Source organism: Delphinapterus leucas, chromosome 19 (assembly GCF_059928025.1).
Source record: "Delphinapterus leucas isolate spDelLeu-1000000601 "Yukka" chromosome 19, BTC_Dleu_Yukka2, whole genome shotgun sequence".
In the NCBI taxonomy this organism is placed as follows: Eukaryota; Metazoa; Chordata; class Mammalia; order Artiodactyla; family Monodontidae; genus Delphinapterus; species Delphinapterus leucas.
Genome location: NC_143147.1, coordinates 63,424,488 through 63,442,996, shown reverse-complemented (window position 1 = coordinate 63,442,996; position 18,509 = coordinate 63,424,488). Strand labels below are relative to the sequence as shown.

The following is an 18,509-nucleotide window of genomic DNA, read 5'->3' as shown; positions in this document are numbered from 1 at the left end:
GGACACCAGTAAGAGTTCGCACAGTTGCTTGTAAGCAAAGTGTTCTGGCAAAGCTTGAAAAACAAGAAGAAATTCTTCCCCCAACCCACCTCATTGTTAGCAGTGAAGTAAACTCAGGAGAACATCCGATAAGATTCTTCTTCCTGAGATCCAGCCCCTGCGAGTGTTCTTCCTCTCTAAGGCTGGGAGTTGTGTAAACTATGTAAATTAGAACAAATCAACAGGCTTACTTCAAACTATTCCTGTAAATTTTTTTCTCGTTTTTCTTATACACTTAAAGAATAAAGAACAAATTCAGGAGAGAAAGCCAAAATGTTTAGAATCTCCTTCTACAGCAATATTTCTTACATGTGTATGAACCATCTGCTGAAATAAAATGCCACGACTATAGATGAAATAAGTGTCCAAAAACAAAAATTCGTGGAAACCGGGAATGTTTTTTGGACAGTAACAAAAATAAAGCTGATTGAATATTCTTTAGATCACATGCAGAGTAAAGTGTAATTATACCTTACAGAGATTTAAAGGAAAAGTAGCTAAGAAGCCTAAGGTGGTGAAAAAATAAGAGAATAAAAAATTATAGCAGAAATTCCAGAGTTCCTATTTCTGGTTTATGTCACCTAAATAAATGCAAAAACAGCTGAGGCAACGTAAGAACCAAGTCTGACCTCTGACAGGGCAATACCGGGTAACAAAGACAATACCAACTTGGACTCAATTCATACTGAGTGGAATGAACCTGGTGTGGGTTTCAACGCTTCTTCTGTTCCAACAAACTAAATGACCATGTTGCTGGGCACTGTGCAAGATGCTGACATACAGGAATCTGAGGCCTGGGGAAACAAATATGCCGACGGCCAGAGGTACACAACTAAGGGGCAGTGTTGGGGCACCAGAGGGAGAAAAGAGTGTTGAGAAAGACTTCTGGAGCTCGGGTGGGCTTGCTCTAAGTCACAAAGAATGGAAGGTGGCCAAGGTTACACTAGACAAAAGGAACGCCAAGTCTGAAGACCACAAGGTGTGAAATAGCTCAGTGTTCAGAGAAATGATGCAACTAATTGAAAATTGACCTAGTATTGTTTAAATATAGTCAAAGATTAATCAACCCATTATTTGACATTACTGGCAAATATGTTCACTAATGAAACACTGTAGAGCTTTTGGGGTGAGGATATTTAATCGTGCAAAATTTTGGTGCAGTTTAAACCAAAGAAACAAAATGACTCTAAAACAAGAGTAAGACTTTGCCTAAGATATTTATGTAAAACACAGTTCTGAAAACACAGTAATTATGGTTTTGCTGAATTCAAAGAAATGCTGCCTCTGCTCTCTCGATGTGCCTCAGATGTTGCTGTCTGCACATTCAGCTCAAGACCACATTACACATCCAATGACACAAGGAACCCAAATTAGAAGAGCCAGCACTGGACTCAACAACACGTTACATGTCACCCCAGTGGAGCCATTCTATGAGCACTCCTCTGGTTTCACTAGATGACAACAGGTTCCCAGTATCTGCCTCTGTCTGCATGGGCTGGGGGAGAAAAGGTGCAGGGCTGTGGAGAAAAGGGTTTGGGAAGTCAAAGGTTCCCAAGGGAGGGAGTAGTGCAGACAGGGAAGAACTCACGAGAAAGAGAAAATCTTACCCCAATTCTACTGCTAGTCCACAGCAGCACCCTACTTTCCCACCCCCGTCCCAGTTCTACCCAAGGGCCTCACCTCCAAAGACCAGAGTAACCACTAATGGTTTGCAACAAGAGGGAGGATGTGATTCCCAGCATTTCCAAGTGAAACCCAAAATACTTTGAACACAAAAACACTGTTATTTGGGTGGTGACGTTCCACAGCAGCACTGTCCAAGAAAACTTTCTACAATGACGTAAATATCCTGTATCTGCACTGTCCAATACAGCAGCCACTAGCCACGTGTAGCTATTAAGATCTTGAAACATGGCCAACGCAAGTGAAGAACTGAATGTTTTAGCTAATTTAAATTTAAATAAGTCATATAAGGCCAGTGGCTATAGTACAGAAGAGTGTGGTAAATATTCGGCATATGGAAGCCAAATACTTATGTGGTCCAACCTTAAAATGTCAATAAGCGTTACATGAGAAATAACATCTTCCACAGAAACACCAATTTATAAGCTTTTAGAAAATAATTCTTCATTAAGTAGGGACTATCAAAGAATCAAAAGAATATTAAACTTTAAGCGTGTGTGTGTGTGTGTGTGTGTGTGTGTATATATATATATTTTTTAAATCTATGTTCAGCCAACACAGCCAAGATGAGCTTAGGAAGACACAACTAAACAATGCAGCATCCTGGATGGGATCATGGAACAGAAAAAAGGACATTAGGAAAAATGAACGAAATCTGAATAATATAAGGACCTTAGTTAATAATAATGTATCAAAAATGGCTCATTAATTGTAACAAATGTACTATACTAATATAAAATGTTAATAATGAGAAATTGGGTGTGAGATATATGGGATCTTTTTGTGCTACCTTTGCAATTTTCTTTTGGTAAATCTAAAAATGTTCTAAAATAAAAAAATCTATGTTAAGAAAAACTATGTTCACAAAGGGAACTCTGCTCAATATTATGTAACAACCTAAATAGGAAAAGAATTTGAAAAATAACAGATACAGGTACATGTATAACTGGACCACTTTGCTGTGCACCTGAAACTAACACAACATTGTTAGTCAACTATACTCCAATATAAAAAAGTTTAAAATATATATATGTTCAGTAAAGATGCTGTAGCAGTTTTACTTTTATCTTAATGAGAAGATCCTGTTGAAGGACCCTGGCTGAGAGCACAAGTAGCACTGATATCTTATTCTACCCTCCCTGTAAACAGAATGCTGAATTTTGGGGCTTCCATGCTTACATTTGATAAACGACTGAGTAAATGTTTTCAGGTCTATGAGGAGGCATCTTGAACTTCTTTATTTACTTGAGCAATTTTCTTTCAAAAGCTTCATGAAAATGTATTCCATTTTCCACTTCTTTGACCACAGACTTTTTAAACTTTAGAAACTAACATCTAGATAGCAGATTTCAGGTGTATATTACTCTGGACTATACACAAACTTGTTAAATATAATTCATATTCATATGGTGTTGGAGAAAATAAAATGTTTAATCCTTTCCATTTCTGATGTTACCATAATACTAGTGTAAAGTTCATGCTATTTTCAATACCTGGAAAGTTCTAGTTTAAAGTAACCCCACTTAAAAACACTATTCAGTATGTTCTACATGCAAATGTGTAATAGAAACCTATTTCCATAAAAATATTTCCTTAAAAAGTCGGGTGGTAGCGTCATGGGCATAAAATTTGAGATTGATGGCACTTATCTAAAGTTTTTCACAAAACGTGAAAGAAGTGTCATAATTACTTTGATGCTATCTGCATGTGCCACGTTGGTATCAATATGGCTCATATCTACTTTTTAACTGCCAAATACAATGAAAGGCAATTAACCTTCCAAGTTTAAGTGTTCTAGGACAACTCCAACAACTCTTCAGAGTTTGATAGTAAGCTTCGCTAATGTTAGAAACAGAAGGCCTCAGTAAGTCAGGCATATCTGGATGGACAAAGCAGTCATGAGTGTTTCTAAGTTAGCTCAGAAAACTTTTCAATACTCATGTCTTACCAAGTCTGTTCTCATTCAGAACACCCAGTGCATACCTCTAGCATAGCTCTTAAAACAGTGTATTACTAAATATTATCTATACCTCCAACCCTTTGCACTAAGCATAATACCCTTAACCTAGGAGATACTCAATTTGTTGTTATGATTCACCAAGATACTAGGTAAGTATTCTTAAGAATTCATCAAAATTCTACAACTATCATGACATACTCTAGGAAAAAATAATTAACTGACTAGACCTAACAGATATCTAGAGAACACTCCAACCAACAAAAGCAGAATACACATTCATCTCAAGCACACAGCAGAACATTCTCCAGGACAGACCAAATGCCAGGCCATAAAACAAGCCTCAATAAATTTAAAAGGACTGAAATCAGAGTATGTTCTATAAGCACAATGGAATTAAAATAGAAATCAACAACAGAAGAAATTCTGGGAAATTCACAAATATGTGGAAATTAAACAACACACTCCTAAATAACCAATGGGTCAAAGAAAAAAACAACAAATTAGAAAATATTTTGAAATTAATGAAAACAAAAACAACTGCATACCCAGATTTATGGGAAGCAACTAAAGCAGCATTTAGAGGGAAATTTAAGGCTACAGCCTAGGTATTTATAAACATCTATATATATATATTTTTTTCAGTTCCTATCACTTTATCTTTAACATCTTTATTGGAGTATAATTGCTTTACAACAGTGTGTTAGTTCCTGCTGTATAACACTGAATCAGCTATACATATCCCCATATCTCCTCCCTCTTGCGTCTCTCTCCCACCCTCCCTATCCCACTCCTCTAGGTGGTCACAAAGCACCGAGCTGATCTCCCTGTGCTATGCGGCTGCTTCCCACTAGCTATCTATTTTACATTTGGTAGTATGTATAAGTCCATGCCACTCTCTCACTTCGTCCCAGCTTACCCTTCCCCCTCCCCGTGTCCTCAAGTCCATTCTCTACGTCTGTGTCTCTATTCCTGTGCTGCCTCTAGGTTCTTCAGAAACAATTTTTTTTTTAAGATTCCATATATATATGGAGATATGTGTTAGCATATGGTATTTATTTTTCTCTTTCTGACTTACTTAACTCTATATGACAGTATCTAGGTCCATCCACCTCACTACAAATAACTCAATTTTGTTTCTTTTTATGGCTGAGTAATATTCCATTGTATATATGTGCCACATCTTCTTTATCCATTCATCTGTCGATGGACACTTAGGTTGCTTCCACCATGTCCTGGCTACTGTAAATAGAGCTGCAATGAACATTGTGGAACATGACTCTTTTTGAATTACGGTTTTCTCAGGGTATATGCCCAGTAGTGGGATTGCTGGGTCATATGGTAGTTCTATTTTTAGTTTTTTAAGGAACCTCCATACTGTTCTCCATAGTGGCTCTATCAATTTACATTCCTACCAACAGTACAAGATAAACATTTATATTAAAAGGAAAAACATGCCATAGTTCACTTCAAATTGAGGCTGCTATTCTTTTATTTATAAAACCCAACACCCCCAAAAGCAGGTAATCAATAATTTTTCATCAGGTTATCTGAGAATATGCAAATGAGAAGCATGCCCCTTTTGCGAGGCCCTTAATATCTAATAAGAAAGAAGAGGAGGGAAAGAACATGCAGAAAGCTTACACTATGATACACAATACCAACAAACTAATAACTGAATTTGAAAATTACTTCTACAGTCTTTAAGGACAACAGCTGTTCAGGTGTATGTAGTTATATTAGGTGCTCCAAGAAGGCAGATAAAGGGCATCTGAACACAAAGAGAATGACTTTCCAAGTAAAGTACTGGTTCTTTCTCAACCAGTAACCTAAATTTAGGAGACCAATAAAGTAATTAATCTCAAGGAAAGACCTGCAGGGCTACAAGTTTCCACTTCTAGCACTAAGTGAGGCCATCAGTCACAAATTCATCTGAATATCTGATGTAGACAATATTAGCACAACTTTTGGGAAAATTCACACCAATTTCAGGTTCGAAATCTACTCTGACTCAGCTTTAACATGTGACTTTTAAAGTCTTAATCATTATGATCTTCTCTAATAGCCTGGCAAAGCGATCTTTCTAGCTACTGCTTTTTTCTAAAGAGGTACAGTACATTTAAACAGAAACCCCATCCTTCCTTCCAAAGATGAAGTGCCTGCTTATTTTCATTATTACAATTTTGAATATGGTTTCAGTGTGCTTCTCATCGTATCCAGAAAGTACAGTAAAAGTAACTATAGCTATACTCATTAAATGTCTTTCTTCCTGAAAGGTTACAGAAAAACAGAATAGTTATTTTCTCTGGGAAGAGTATTTGCCTTTTACATTTTCTAATGAGTTCGACATTTGTTTTATTTTATTTCAAAAAGTTATCTTGGGCTTTCCTGGTGGCGCAGTGGTTGAGAGTCCGCCTGCTGATGCAGGGGACACGGGTTCGTGCCCCGGTCCGGGAAGATCCCCCATTCCGCGGAGTGGCTGGGCCCGTGAGCCTGCGCATCCGGAGCCTGTGCTCCGCAACGGGAGAGGCCACAACAGTGAGAGGCCCGCGTACCGCAAAAAAAAAAAAAAGTTATCTGGGTGACAGGAGGGATTATGGCCTTTCTTTTACACTTTTCAATAACTCTAATAAACATTTTAAAAGAATGAAATGAAGACACCTGATATTTTTCAATGCACAACAGATAACTAAAACCCACAAATAACTGCAAATCTTTATTTTGTCTCTTAATTTTACCTTTCAGAGCCAAACATTTTTATAGAAGTTGATAAATAAAATGTAAATGACTAAATATGGACACGAGACAAGGAAGGCAACATGGATAATTAAACATAGGAAGAACTGCAATTTGGCTGCATTACTAGCCATAATCCAGTTTGGAGACTGACCTAAGTCAAAATTACGTAAGTAAGAAAGCACATAACGTTAGTTTCATATAAGGTCCAGATATAACTAGAAATCTGGGCAGCAAGACCAGTTTTAGGGCCAATCTTACTTGTTCATAAGCAAAAGGGCCGAGCCCGCTTCTAGTTTATTGTTGTGTATTCTCTATTTTACATAAAGTCTATGTAATGGTCCTAGATAACTTGGAGATGCTTGTGCTGTCTTCACCAAGAAGAAATGAACAAATTTACTCCATGAAGCTGTATGCTGATTTTTTTTTTCCTTTTAAGAAATCAAAATAGACCCTAAAATGTTTGTTGACTTGTAAATTTACATCTAGAAAACTACTGTGGTGTTTTTGGTTTTTACTGCTTTTCTGATTATGAAACTAATATATGCCTGTAGAAATATCCATTATACAAATGCATGCTGTAGAAAGTGACAGTTCTCCATAATCCCAACATCCAGAGAGAACCAACACGATAGTTCTGTTTTTTCTTTATATCTCAGTACATGTAAGAGCATGAGGATGTTTCAATAAATCACTCCACTTTTTTCTCAAAAGCTCTCAGCAGAGCCTTCTGGCTCTAAAGCTAAACATTTGCAGCATCAACTAAACAAAGCTGGTTTGTCTGTCTTTCCACCTTTTTCCAAACATGAGTGAGGATGGATTATCTCCCTCCAGAAGGGATTAATTCAGCCAGAGAAGTAAAACTGAATTAAAACTACATCTATGAGTACACATCAAATTTCTCAGCTATCAAAATTACTTATTAACTTAACTTGACACAGCTATAAAAAAGCAAATTAATCACCTGAAGGAACAGCACAAAATAAAACGTGCTTCAGAAAAACTAGATGCTGTTGTCAAGTATCTTAGATGCTGAGTGAAGAGGTTTAATCATTTCACAAATCATTTCACAGTCCTATAAAACACTGTCAAACTGTGAAATAATAGTCTATTGTTAAAGGAGGTCAGAAAATGAAGCCAACATTAGCTGCACTACTATTATGTATTCTAAGATTATGGGCCATTCTCATTCAACTTGACCTCAAGTAGGTAATCTGTTCAATCCTTTTGGACAATAGAGCATCATACATAATCAAAAGCCTCCTTTGAGATGATAAACTAAACTTTTAATAGAAACAAGCTAAGTATCCAGCAATGGGGAAATAGCTAAGTCAATTATAGAACATTAACTTTAAAAATATTTTAAAACATTAAACCATTAAAAATAATTAGTAAAACAAACAGGAAAATGGTAACATATGTTGTATTTTAAGGCCACTATAATTACAGCAGTATAAAAATGTTTATACAATAACAAAGCCTAGAAGAGATCTGCAACAGTAAAAATACTGGAGTGGGGAGTTCGTGCAGAATTTTGAATTTCCTCTTTTTTTTCTATTAATGTATATTAAAGTAATTTTAAATGTTAAGGAAAAATGGAAATATTGACAATAAAATGTTGTAGGGACTTCCCTGGTGGCACAGTGGTTAAGAATCCACCTGCCAATGCAGGGGTCACAGGTTCGAGCCCTGGTCTGGGAAGATCCCACGTGTCGCAGAGCAACTAAGCCTGCATGCCACAGCTACTGAGCCTGCACTCTAGAGCCCGCGAGCCACAACTACTGAAGCCCGCTCGCCTAGAGACCGTGCTCCGCCACAGAGAAGCCACCGCAATGAGAAGCCCGCGCACCACAAAGAAGAGTAGCCCCCGCTCGCCGCAACTAGAGAAAGCCCGCACACAGCAACAAAGACCCAATGAAACCAAAAAAATAAAATGCTGTAAATTTATTCTTTCCTCTAGCAATCCATTTCAAACCATACATATTTATCTAGGAAAATAAAAGATCTACGGAATGACACAAAGACATTGCATGATCAATATTCTGACCGAAAACATACACTGCTTTCTTTTTTTTTTTTGCAGTACGTGGGCCTCTCCCGTCGTTGCGGAGCACAGGCTCCAGACGCGCAGGCTCAGCGGCCATGGCTCACGGGCCCAGCCGCTCCGCGGCATGTGGGATCTTCCCGGGCCGTGGCACGAACCCGTGTCCTCTGCATCAGCAGGCGGACTCTCAACCTCTGCGCCACCAGGGAAGCCTACACACTGCTTTCTTGTTCTCTGTGAAGTCTACAGTTTTAAGGTCCAAAATGCATTTCCTCTCACTTTAAAACTAAACTGATTCTTTTTGTATTTTTTCAAAAGCAAAGTACTACAAAAGGCTTTGCCATTTTGCTAAATCTAGATTTTAAAAGTCTGCTGTTAAACTAAAGAATAAATAAATTAGTTAAAAATCAAAGCCATTGTTAGGGTGAGAAAAACTTTAAATATTTACCACTAATAATTACTACCTGTTTCAACAAAAATATTAGGACAGAAAGTATAAGAGCGACTGCTAGAAATGGGACCATAGGAGGCTCTAAGCTTTCCTAGAAGATAAAGAAGGAAACATATCAAAGCATTATTTATAGCATCCTTAAGATTTAAAAAAGTTGTTTGAGGGGGAAATACGCCTATTCTAGGTATGGAGACCAGAGAGAATGTTCTCCCACAGGTCCTCCCTGAGGACACATAATAATGAAAGACTCCTTAGTATCCTTAGAGTAAATACAGCAACGAATTTTTCCCAAGGCTGTTTCTTCTATCACTTCTTAATATTTGCCAACAGCATAATCCCAAAGCTCTGTTCAGCCCAAGAAATATACAAAAGTGAGGTCCCCAACAGGACACTGTGCAGTTACCCACCTCTTTGCTTTCAGGGTTAACCCTGAGAGAGGGCCAAAGACTTTTAAGAATGGAGAAACTACTTGTCTTTCACAAAATCCTCCATCAATACCATGCTTTCTGCTAAGCTCTGGGACAAAGTTTGCACAATTCTGAGTTTGAGGTAGTATCAGGACAAGCACCCAGCCAGTTTTATGTGTCGAGTCATGTGACTTAACAGTTACCTGAGCCAGCAGTAGGACTGACATCCTCTTATCAAAGTTGTGCGTCTGAATAACATTAATAAAACTAATAGCAGGTAGCATTACTATCTACTTTAAGCGTCACTGCTTTAAGCACACTATCGTATTAATTCTTTTAATCCTCACTGTGACTCTAGGAAGGTAGACGCTATTGTTCCCATTTTGAGGACGGGAGAACCAATGGAGAGTCAGCTTCCCAAGACCAAAAGGCCAGATCTGCCAGAAGAAGAAGGTGGGTCTAGCCCTGGAGCAGTTCTTTAGCACAATACCACAGGTGTCTCTCATTCCACATACACTAGGAGGTGAAACACAGGAAGTATCTGCCAAAAAGAACAAGATTTTCCTCCAAAAGGTGTTGTTGTGAATCACTTTTTAAAAGGTGTCTAAGTTTTATGACTCTGAACATAGGCACAGTGAACTTTAGCCTAACAGCAGGTTAAATCTCAGTCATTAAAAATACACAACCAACCAAGCCCTGACCGGAGCACTTTAACTTCCTAGAATATCCATCAAGGTAAAACATGCAAAATGTTAACTACTTACCATTTGAATAAAGCTGTATTGACTTAATAAAACTGATAAATTAATTAAAGTGATGTTAAAAAAAAAAAAAAGCACAAGAAAGAAGTAAGAATCACCTGAAATCCAGCTCCTTGGAGATAACTGTTACCTTTTAGGGGATCATTCAGAAAGAAGTCTATGTATTTAATAAGCAAATAGAAATAGACAGCAATTTTCCCTAAATGGGCTCGCGCCCCCTCCCTCCCTCCCTCATCTGACCTCATTTGGGTACAAAAAAGCCCCACGGGGTAGTGGTTAAGAACATGGAATCTGGACTTAACCAGCCTGGATTTGAATGTGAACTTGGGCAAGTTACTTAACATAAGCCTCAGGTTCCTGATCAGTAAACTGGGGATAATAGCATCTGTCTTAATAGGATTATTGTGAGGATTAAAAGAAAATACAAGTAAAATACTTAGCTTAGTGCACAGACATATACTAAGAACTCAATAAATTAGATATATTTTCACTTTTTAAAAGAGGATCCATAAACACTTTGTCTGAGCAACACATATACTGTACTGATATAGTTTTACATCAACATTAACATCTTCACAGTATCCCACTTTACAAGCACCATAATCTGTTTATGTAGCCTCCCACTGATGGACTACTTAAGGTTTTTTTTTATAATATGGTAATTCCATGTATTCGAAGATGCCTATTTTTACACCTTTTAATATCTTGGAAACGATATTTCATAATTTAATTGCAGAAATTTCTAGGTGGCACACAGATTCACTGAAATAAACATCCCCCCCCCACGTCTACATTTAAAAAAACTTGTTTGTGAATTTTCTGAGATTGAATTCTTGAAAGTGCAACTGCTGGGTCATTTTATGGTCTAATATGTATCACCAAGCCATGTTCAAAAAGACCAATTGTATTCGTACAAACCTCCACTGGCAGGAGGTGACAGCACCCATTTCCCCACACCCTGGCCAAAAGAGGGTGGGGTCAGTCTTTATCATCTTTGGTAATCCGAAAGGTGAAATGACCCTTTTTTTCCCCCTTCATTTCTTTTATTATTAACCTCCGCTTACTTAGATAGGATATCCAATACGTCACTATGTAGAAGCAGTGCCATAAGACAGCTGTCCATGCCTGGCAGGTGAGTAACTCAGGACTGCAGATAAGCTTATATTTCTGGTTTACTCATACCTGACAGTTAACAGGGGAATTAATGTACTGTAGGGGGAGCACTGCAGCCAGGCCTAAGATCAAATCCCAGCTTTGCCTCTTACTAAATGTGTGAACCTGAGCCTGTTACTTAACTTCTGCACCCATAAGATGGGGCTAATAATGCCAACCTTCTGATGTCCAAAACTAGAAATCATGTATAACTTTGTGGCACATATTAAATGCTTCATAAATAGTAGCTATTCAATGATGACTTAACTATAATGGCTCACAGAGGTGAAAACTGAAGACCCCAAAGGAACGGTGCATTTCCTTAGACATTTCTTTCTCCAAACAGGGACGACTGGTCTTCAGCCAGCAACCCCCTCCACCCCCAAAGGAGTCTTGTACAGGAACTGAAAGTTCATTCTTAGCACCTATTTGGAAACAGTCCATTCAGATGACAGGGGGGAAATGAATATGATGAAAGGCAAACAAATTATGTTGTAAGAGAACTCAAACTGTCCTCATTCTTAAAGATTAAATGCAATATTCTGAGTTTAGTTAACAAGATTGATAACAATTCTTATCAATAGGCAAATAAATACTTCAAAAAGTATACTGATACTAGTACTTTGAAATAGTGAAGAAAAAACCCCACCCCGACCTCTTATTTTTTAGGTTTGATAGTTCAAACACCTGAAATGAGACTCATGTACTGAAATGCAGGACTTAGAGCTGTTGTGAAAACTGGAACCAATCACACTCTAGTTCACATTCCTGGCTCTCAGGAGCATACTCCATGGACGCTCTTTTCTCAGTTACACAGGAGACTTATTCAAATACCCCCAGCTGACAGGCAGAAATCCCGTTATTTTTTCTTTTCCTCAAAGCACCCCCTGTCCTTCATTCCTAGTCTCCTATACCTGTACAGGCACTTATCTCACAACCTGATTACTGGAACCTGCCAGGCTGGGACTCCAGGCTTCCCTCCTTGCAATCCACTATACACACAGGACACTTCCACTATACACACAGGACACTTTCGTCATCAGCTGATAACCTTCAGAGGCTTAAGGACAAGATCAAACTCTTATTGGGTTTTTCTTATCTGGCTCCAGTTCTACCTTATTTTCCACTCCGTCACAGCCTATAACCTTATTCTAGCATTCCTGTCTTAAACACAACAAGCACAGCCCCCGCCCCTCCCTTCTCCTCACTTAGCCCTGTCCTGGCCTTCACAAGGTCCAGTCCAAGTCATGCCTCTTCCACACAGCTTTCTTGAACTTCGGCTCTCACCAATCTCTTCTCTTCAAAATTACACTGGCAGTTACAGTGTGTAACACAACTTCAGCATTCTGTTAAATACCAGTTGAGCACTAAGTACTAATAGCTGTGATCTTGGATAGATCATTAACCTCCATGGGCCACCATTTCCTCACCTGTAAAATAAGGAAGTCTTTTCCTGTTCTAAAGATCCTCTAGGGCTTCCCTGGTGGTGCAGTGGTTAAGAATCCGCCTGCCACTGCAGGGGTCACGGGTTCAAGCCCTGGTCCGGGAAGAACCCACATGCCGCAGAGCAACTAAGCCTATGTGGCACAACTACTGAGCCTGTGCTCTAGAGCCCGCAAGCCACAACTACTGAGCCCATGTGCTACAACTACTGAAGCCCGCGCGTCTAGAGCCCATCTCTGCAACAAGAGAAGCCACTGCAATGAGAAGCCTGTGAAGTGCAACGAAGAGTAGCCCCCGCTCGCTGCAACTAGAGAAAGCCCATGTGCAGCAACGAAGACACAATGCAGCCAAGAATAAATAAATAAAATAAATAAATTTATTAAAAAAATAAAGATCCTCTAATTTTACACACTGTCACATACTGTTTCACATACTAACCTCACTTCTCTTATTTGATTTTAGAGTTCCTGAAGGGAGAAAGTACATCTTCTATTTCTCCCCCAACCCTCAAAGCAACTTACCCCAGGATGTGGCTCAAGGAGACGCTCTGTAAATGTAACAGTAAAATAGTGTCATCAGCCCTGAACCCAAGACCTAGTTCTAAAGCGGTTTAGGAAACTGGTAAAGGAAGTTCGTGCCAGGCAGAGAAGAAGATATTGAGATGATCTACTGTTGGTTCTCTTCTAGAGTCTAAGGTCTGTCTTGATAGAAAATAACCACCCAGCTACAGAATGCAATGAGCACAGGTTTGAGAGCTCAGAACAGTCTCTTCATTCCTATGCAGCACTGTCTGAACTATAAATACATGTACAGAAGCCCCTAGATGGCAGACGCAACTTTTAGGTAAGCTCAGGCATTTTGTGTGCCTAGGACAGAGTATTCAGGGGCCTCATTTTCAGTGGAGAACCCCTGGGGCTATCTCAAGGCTGCCCTACAACGGTGGGGAAATTTAGGTTCATTTCATCCACGAAGGAAGAGCAATTTCTTCCATACCTAGCCCCAGTGCCCTCCCCACCCCTCCCAAAGAAAAACACAAGCTTTTATAAGAGGGAAATTAACAGAGGCAGATATATCCAAGCATTAAGTTCTATTTACGGCTTCCAGTAAGATGTTTTTAATTTGCTCTCTCTTCTCAGGGCAGTACAAGTCAACATGTGGACAGAGAGTAAGGAAGTGGTCTGCTGGGGGACACGAGTCAACATTCAGCAAAAGTTAACCAGGAACTCCAAGACAGTGAGAGGGTGTAATCCTGAACCTGGTCATAGGCAGAGGGCTGAGCCCCTTTCTATTTCATTATCTTCAAGTAAAATGTACTCAGTACCCACGTGCACATGTCCCTTTTATCAACAGAGGGTAAATAGATCCATATTTCAATCGAGGGAAACTGGTCAATGCTTTCCAGACACTTCAAAACATGATCTGGCTCACAACTAACATCCTAAAGAGTGACCAAATCAAATCAGAGCCACTCAAATGAAGCCAGTTACTCCCTGAATAATCAAAGAAGAAAACGCTGCCTTTTTTTTTTTTTAAACTAATAGTGCTTAAGACAAAGCAATGTCCCTTCTCTTCACTCAGCTGTTTCACAGAATTATGAGACAACGGGCAACTACTGTATCATCACTTATTTTTTGGAGTAAAGCCACAAGATTACTAACAAACAGCTAACGGCCACCATTCAAAAGCAATAATGGCATTATGACTTCATATGCCAGTTATCTGCCAAACTGGAAGGAACCAAATATATGTATGTTTCTCTCTCCCCAAAGAAAATCTGAAAGTAAATGTGAGCACTCTGATTCACTTTCTCTCCCATCATAAAAATTTCTGGGGGAATATTAAACAGTACCATCCTAATTGTAGGATGGGAAAGAAGGACATTACACTTGTTCAAGAAGTTTACCAATTTAAGGTGGAGAACTTATAAAATGTTCATGGTCCAAGACTAAATTTAGTGGCAGTAAACAGGGAAAGTTCTTGTCTAAAAATTCTTTAAAACAGACCTCAAAGTTCACACTTTTGTTTTGATTTGTTGCTTTAGTGCTAAATGTGCAACTGGATAGACTAAGAGAAAAAATATGAACTTCCAGGCTCAAGTTTCAAGTTTCTAGGGTAAACTTAATGGAGAAATCTGGTTTGTATTTCAGTAAACAAACAAACCAAAAAACCCCCCAAGCTTGGCCCCAAAGCATTTCTGTACAAGTGACAAACGTGGCTACTTGAGGAGCCAATCTTTTTTCCCTTTATCTGAGTAGCCAATCTTATTATGATATCAGGAGCAGGTTATCTGCTGAAAATAGTAATCACCTAAGAAAACACCAAATTATCTCCTCAGTACATCAATGATACAGAGTAATTTAGTAGTCTAAGTTATGATTGCCGATTTCTAGCTAAAGAAATAGAAACAGATGATGTATTTCTCTCTAAAACCTATAGCTGGTTCTGTCTGCTTTCTGATTAATTTAGTGCTGACTTTGAGAATACCGTCAAAAAGCTCACACACACCTCAGAATGCGAGAAAATATTTGCAAATGAAGCAACTGACAAAGGATTAATCTCCAAAATTTACAAGCAGCTCATGCAGCTCAATATCAAAAAAACAAACAACCCAATCCAAAAATGGGCAGAAGATCTAAATAGACATTTCTCCAAAGAAGATATACAGATTGCCAACAAACACATGAAAGAATGCTCAACATCATTAATCATTAGAGAAATGCAAATCAAAACTACAATGAGATATCATCTTACACCGGTGAGAACGGCCATCATCAAAAAATCTAGAAACAATAAATGCTGGAGAGGGTGGAGAAAAGGGAACACTCTTGCACTGTTGGTGGGAATGTAAATTGACACAGCCACTATGGAGAACAGTATGGAGGTTCCTTAAAAAACTAAAACAGAACTACCATATGACCCAGCAATCCCACTACTGGGCATATACCCTGAGAAAACCATAATTCAAAAAGAGTCATGTACCAAAATGTTCACTGCAGCTATTAACAATAGCCAGGACATGAAAGCAACCTAAGTGTCCATCAACAGATGAATGGATAAAGAAGATGTGGCACATATATACAACAGAATATTACTCAGCCATAAAAAGAAACGAAACTGAGTTATCTGTAGTGAGGTGGATGGACCCAGATACTGTCATACAGAGTGAAGCAAGTCAGAAAGAGAAAAACAAATACCATATGCTAAAACATATATATGGAATCTAAGAAAAAAAAAAAGGTCATGAAGAACCTAGGGGCAAGACAGGAATAACGACACAGCCCTGCTAGAGAACGGACTTGAGGATATGGGGAGGGGGAAGGGTAAGCTGTGACAAGGTGAGAGAGTGGCATGGACATATATACACTACCGAATGTAAAATAGCTAGTGGGAAGCAGCCACACAGCACAGGGAGATCAGCTCAGTGCTCTGTGACCACCTAGAGGGGTGGGATAGGGCGGGTGGGAGGGAGGGAGATGCAAGAAGGAAGAGATATGGGAACATATGTATATGTATAACTGATTCACTTTGTTACAAAGCAGAAACTAACACACCATTGTAAAGCAATTATACTCCAATAAAGATGTTAAAAAAAAAAGCTCTCAGTTTCCTTCTCCTTAAAGGGCTCTTTATCACCTTCTATGAAGTGCAACCTACATTTCTAACATTACAAAAACTATTGTGCAGTAGTAGTTTACAAAAACTAACTTCAGAGCAGAACGCTACACCTTGGGCAGTGAACAAAATAATAACTCTCCGTACGTCTGCAAAACTTAAAAACAAAAGTCACTAGTCCTTTTATAAAGAATCATATTTCTGTATTTCCACTTTCTTCTTCGTTATAAAATCCTAATAATTTCATTCAACAGTAGTAAAGAAATGGATGGCAAATTCCAATAATCAGGTTTAGAGGAAAAAAGTCAAAACTTGAGACACAGTGAAGACTCAAACATTAAATTTTAGGTTTTCCTCAGAGTTGATACACTATTTGATAACACCCACCCATGTAAAAATAAATTACATATCCAAAAGAGCACGCTGCTCGCGTCAACTGGGTAAACAACATAATTAACACATGCCAGGTGGAAGGCGAACCTCATGTAAATAGTGGGGCTCAAAATGAGCTGCAAACTGTAAGGAAGCTTATTTTTAAACTGTCAGCAGGTTTCTTTGGTGCAATCAGAGTTTAATATAGGGTAACTGCTCCTCAAGTTCAAGAAAATCGAAATCTGACTGGTACAACAGCAAGTTGAACCTTGTCATTTAGAACTCCATTAGTTGTTTCACAAAGAATAAGAATACACTGAGGTTCTTTAACGAGTTTTGGCATGTACTTCTAACCACCTCTCTAAGCTAGGGGAAATTAATTTCTAACCTACTAGGATCACATTCCAGAAACAAAAATATTTTGACTATGTAAGATAAGACTAATTGAGTGCTTTTACAAAAATACTTCAAATTTGGGTCTTTTAAAAAAATCCTCTCACTTTTTTTTTATATAACTCTAGTAGATCAGGTAACCCAATCTGCTCATACGCTTCCTCACTACAATCACATTGTTCTGACTTTACCTGAGTTACCAATATCAAGAAGCACAGAATTGCTCAAGGCATTCACACAAAGGCAGTTAAGACCACACATCACACCAACCCTCTGAAGTCACGTTTGATATTCACTCAGCACTAGCTCTCCAAATCACACAGGATGGTGAATGTTAAAAGTGGGCAATGAAAGAGAACAAGCACAGCTTCTTTGTGTGTTATCAGGGCACAAGAAGGCAGGTGAGTACAAGGAGAAGCCATCTGAGCGTTTGCTGGGCATCAACACTTACCTTGAGGATGTCCCCCCTTTTGAAGCTCAGCTCGTCGTCTGCGGTGGCTTTGAAGTCATATTTGGCGATGGCTTCCATTCTGAGCGGGGCTCAGGGCTCAGCAGCCTGAAGCAGGGGAGAAGGGAGTCTTCCCTGCTGAAGCAACCCAGTGCTCTGGGCTCAGCCTCGCCTCTCAGCTGGGACTCGCTCCTGCACGCCGGGACACACAATGCCACCCTGAATCAGAAGAGCAATGATTGAGAGAAGTGGCCGGATCGAAGGCAGCCCCGCCCTGCCAGTCGGCCTGCCGCCCCAGCCCCCACGCCCCCTGGCTCGGCCTGGCTCAGCCCTCCTCCCTCCCTTCCAGGCAGGAGCCCTGAGCTCCTCCTTCCTCTTTCCAGCCTCGGCCCCCAGGCAACTGACAGGCCTGCCGGCCAATGGCGGCAGCTGCTCAAGCTATTCCAGAACACACTTCCTCTTCCCTCCCGCTGGGTGTGTTCGGTGTGCAGGAACCGGCTGGAGTCCGAACGGTCTCCGCCTTTCCTCCCTCGCCCCTCACGCTCTTCTCCAGGCACGAAATGCAATCCACGCAAAGAAAGGCCTCGCCCTCGGGATGGCACCCTACTTTTCTCAGTTATAGAGGCCTCTCTCCCTCCTTTCTCCCTGCCAACCTTTCTGGTGTTTTGAAAATGTTGGGTCCCCTATCCACAGTCAAAAGCCAGCAACGTGGGCTGTGGTCCTGAGCTGCTTTAACCGTTCTCAGAAACTAAACCTTGGTCTGCCCCTAGGAAAGTGGAACCACTTTCTTATTCAGTTTGCTACTCTCAGCATAGGCAACTCTCCCTCTCCACTTGCCAACTGTGATCGGCAAGCTCAGGTGACCAGAGAAAGGAAATCCAGCTCAGAGCCTTTGGTGGGTGGAGACCTGCTCGTGCAGAAGGCTCCCTATCCCTCGAAGACCCCCAAGACTTCGGGGGCCCCAACAGCCCTTGAAAATAGACGTCCAAGGTTCAGCATTCCAAAAGCAGC

The 18,509-nt window shown here is 39.8% G+C and overlaps 1 protein-coding gene and 1 long non-coding RNA gene across 3 annotated transcripts in view; both read right to left on the bottom strand.

The window, feature by feature from the left end:
• Positions 1 to 17,495, bottom strand: part of LOC149746799 (uncharacterized) — a 31,385-nt gene extending 13,890 nt beyond the window's left edge. Inside the window, exon 1 of the long non-coding RNA XR_016388796.1 lies at positions 90 to 17,495. This is a non-coding gene — a long non-coding RNA (uncharacterized LOC149746799). The remainder of the gene's footprint in view (positions 1 to 89) is intronic.
• Positions 1 to 18,509, bottom strand: part of GRB2 (growth factor receptor bound protein 2) — a 70,006-nt gene that overhangs the window by 44,859 nt on the left and 6,638 nt on the right. For both annotated transcript variants that reach the window (XM_022589632.2, XM_022589633.2), the window contains exon 2: positions 17,502 to 17,717. In XM_022589632.2, coding sequence (XP_022445340.1) covers positions 17,502 to 17,579 — 78 coding nt within the window. In that variant the 5' untranslated portion in view covers positions 17,580 to 17,717. The remainder of the gene's footprint in view (positions 1 to 17,501; positions 17,718 to 18,509) is intronic.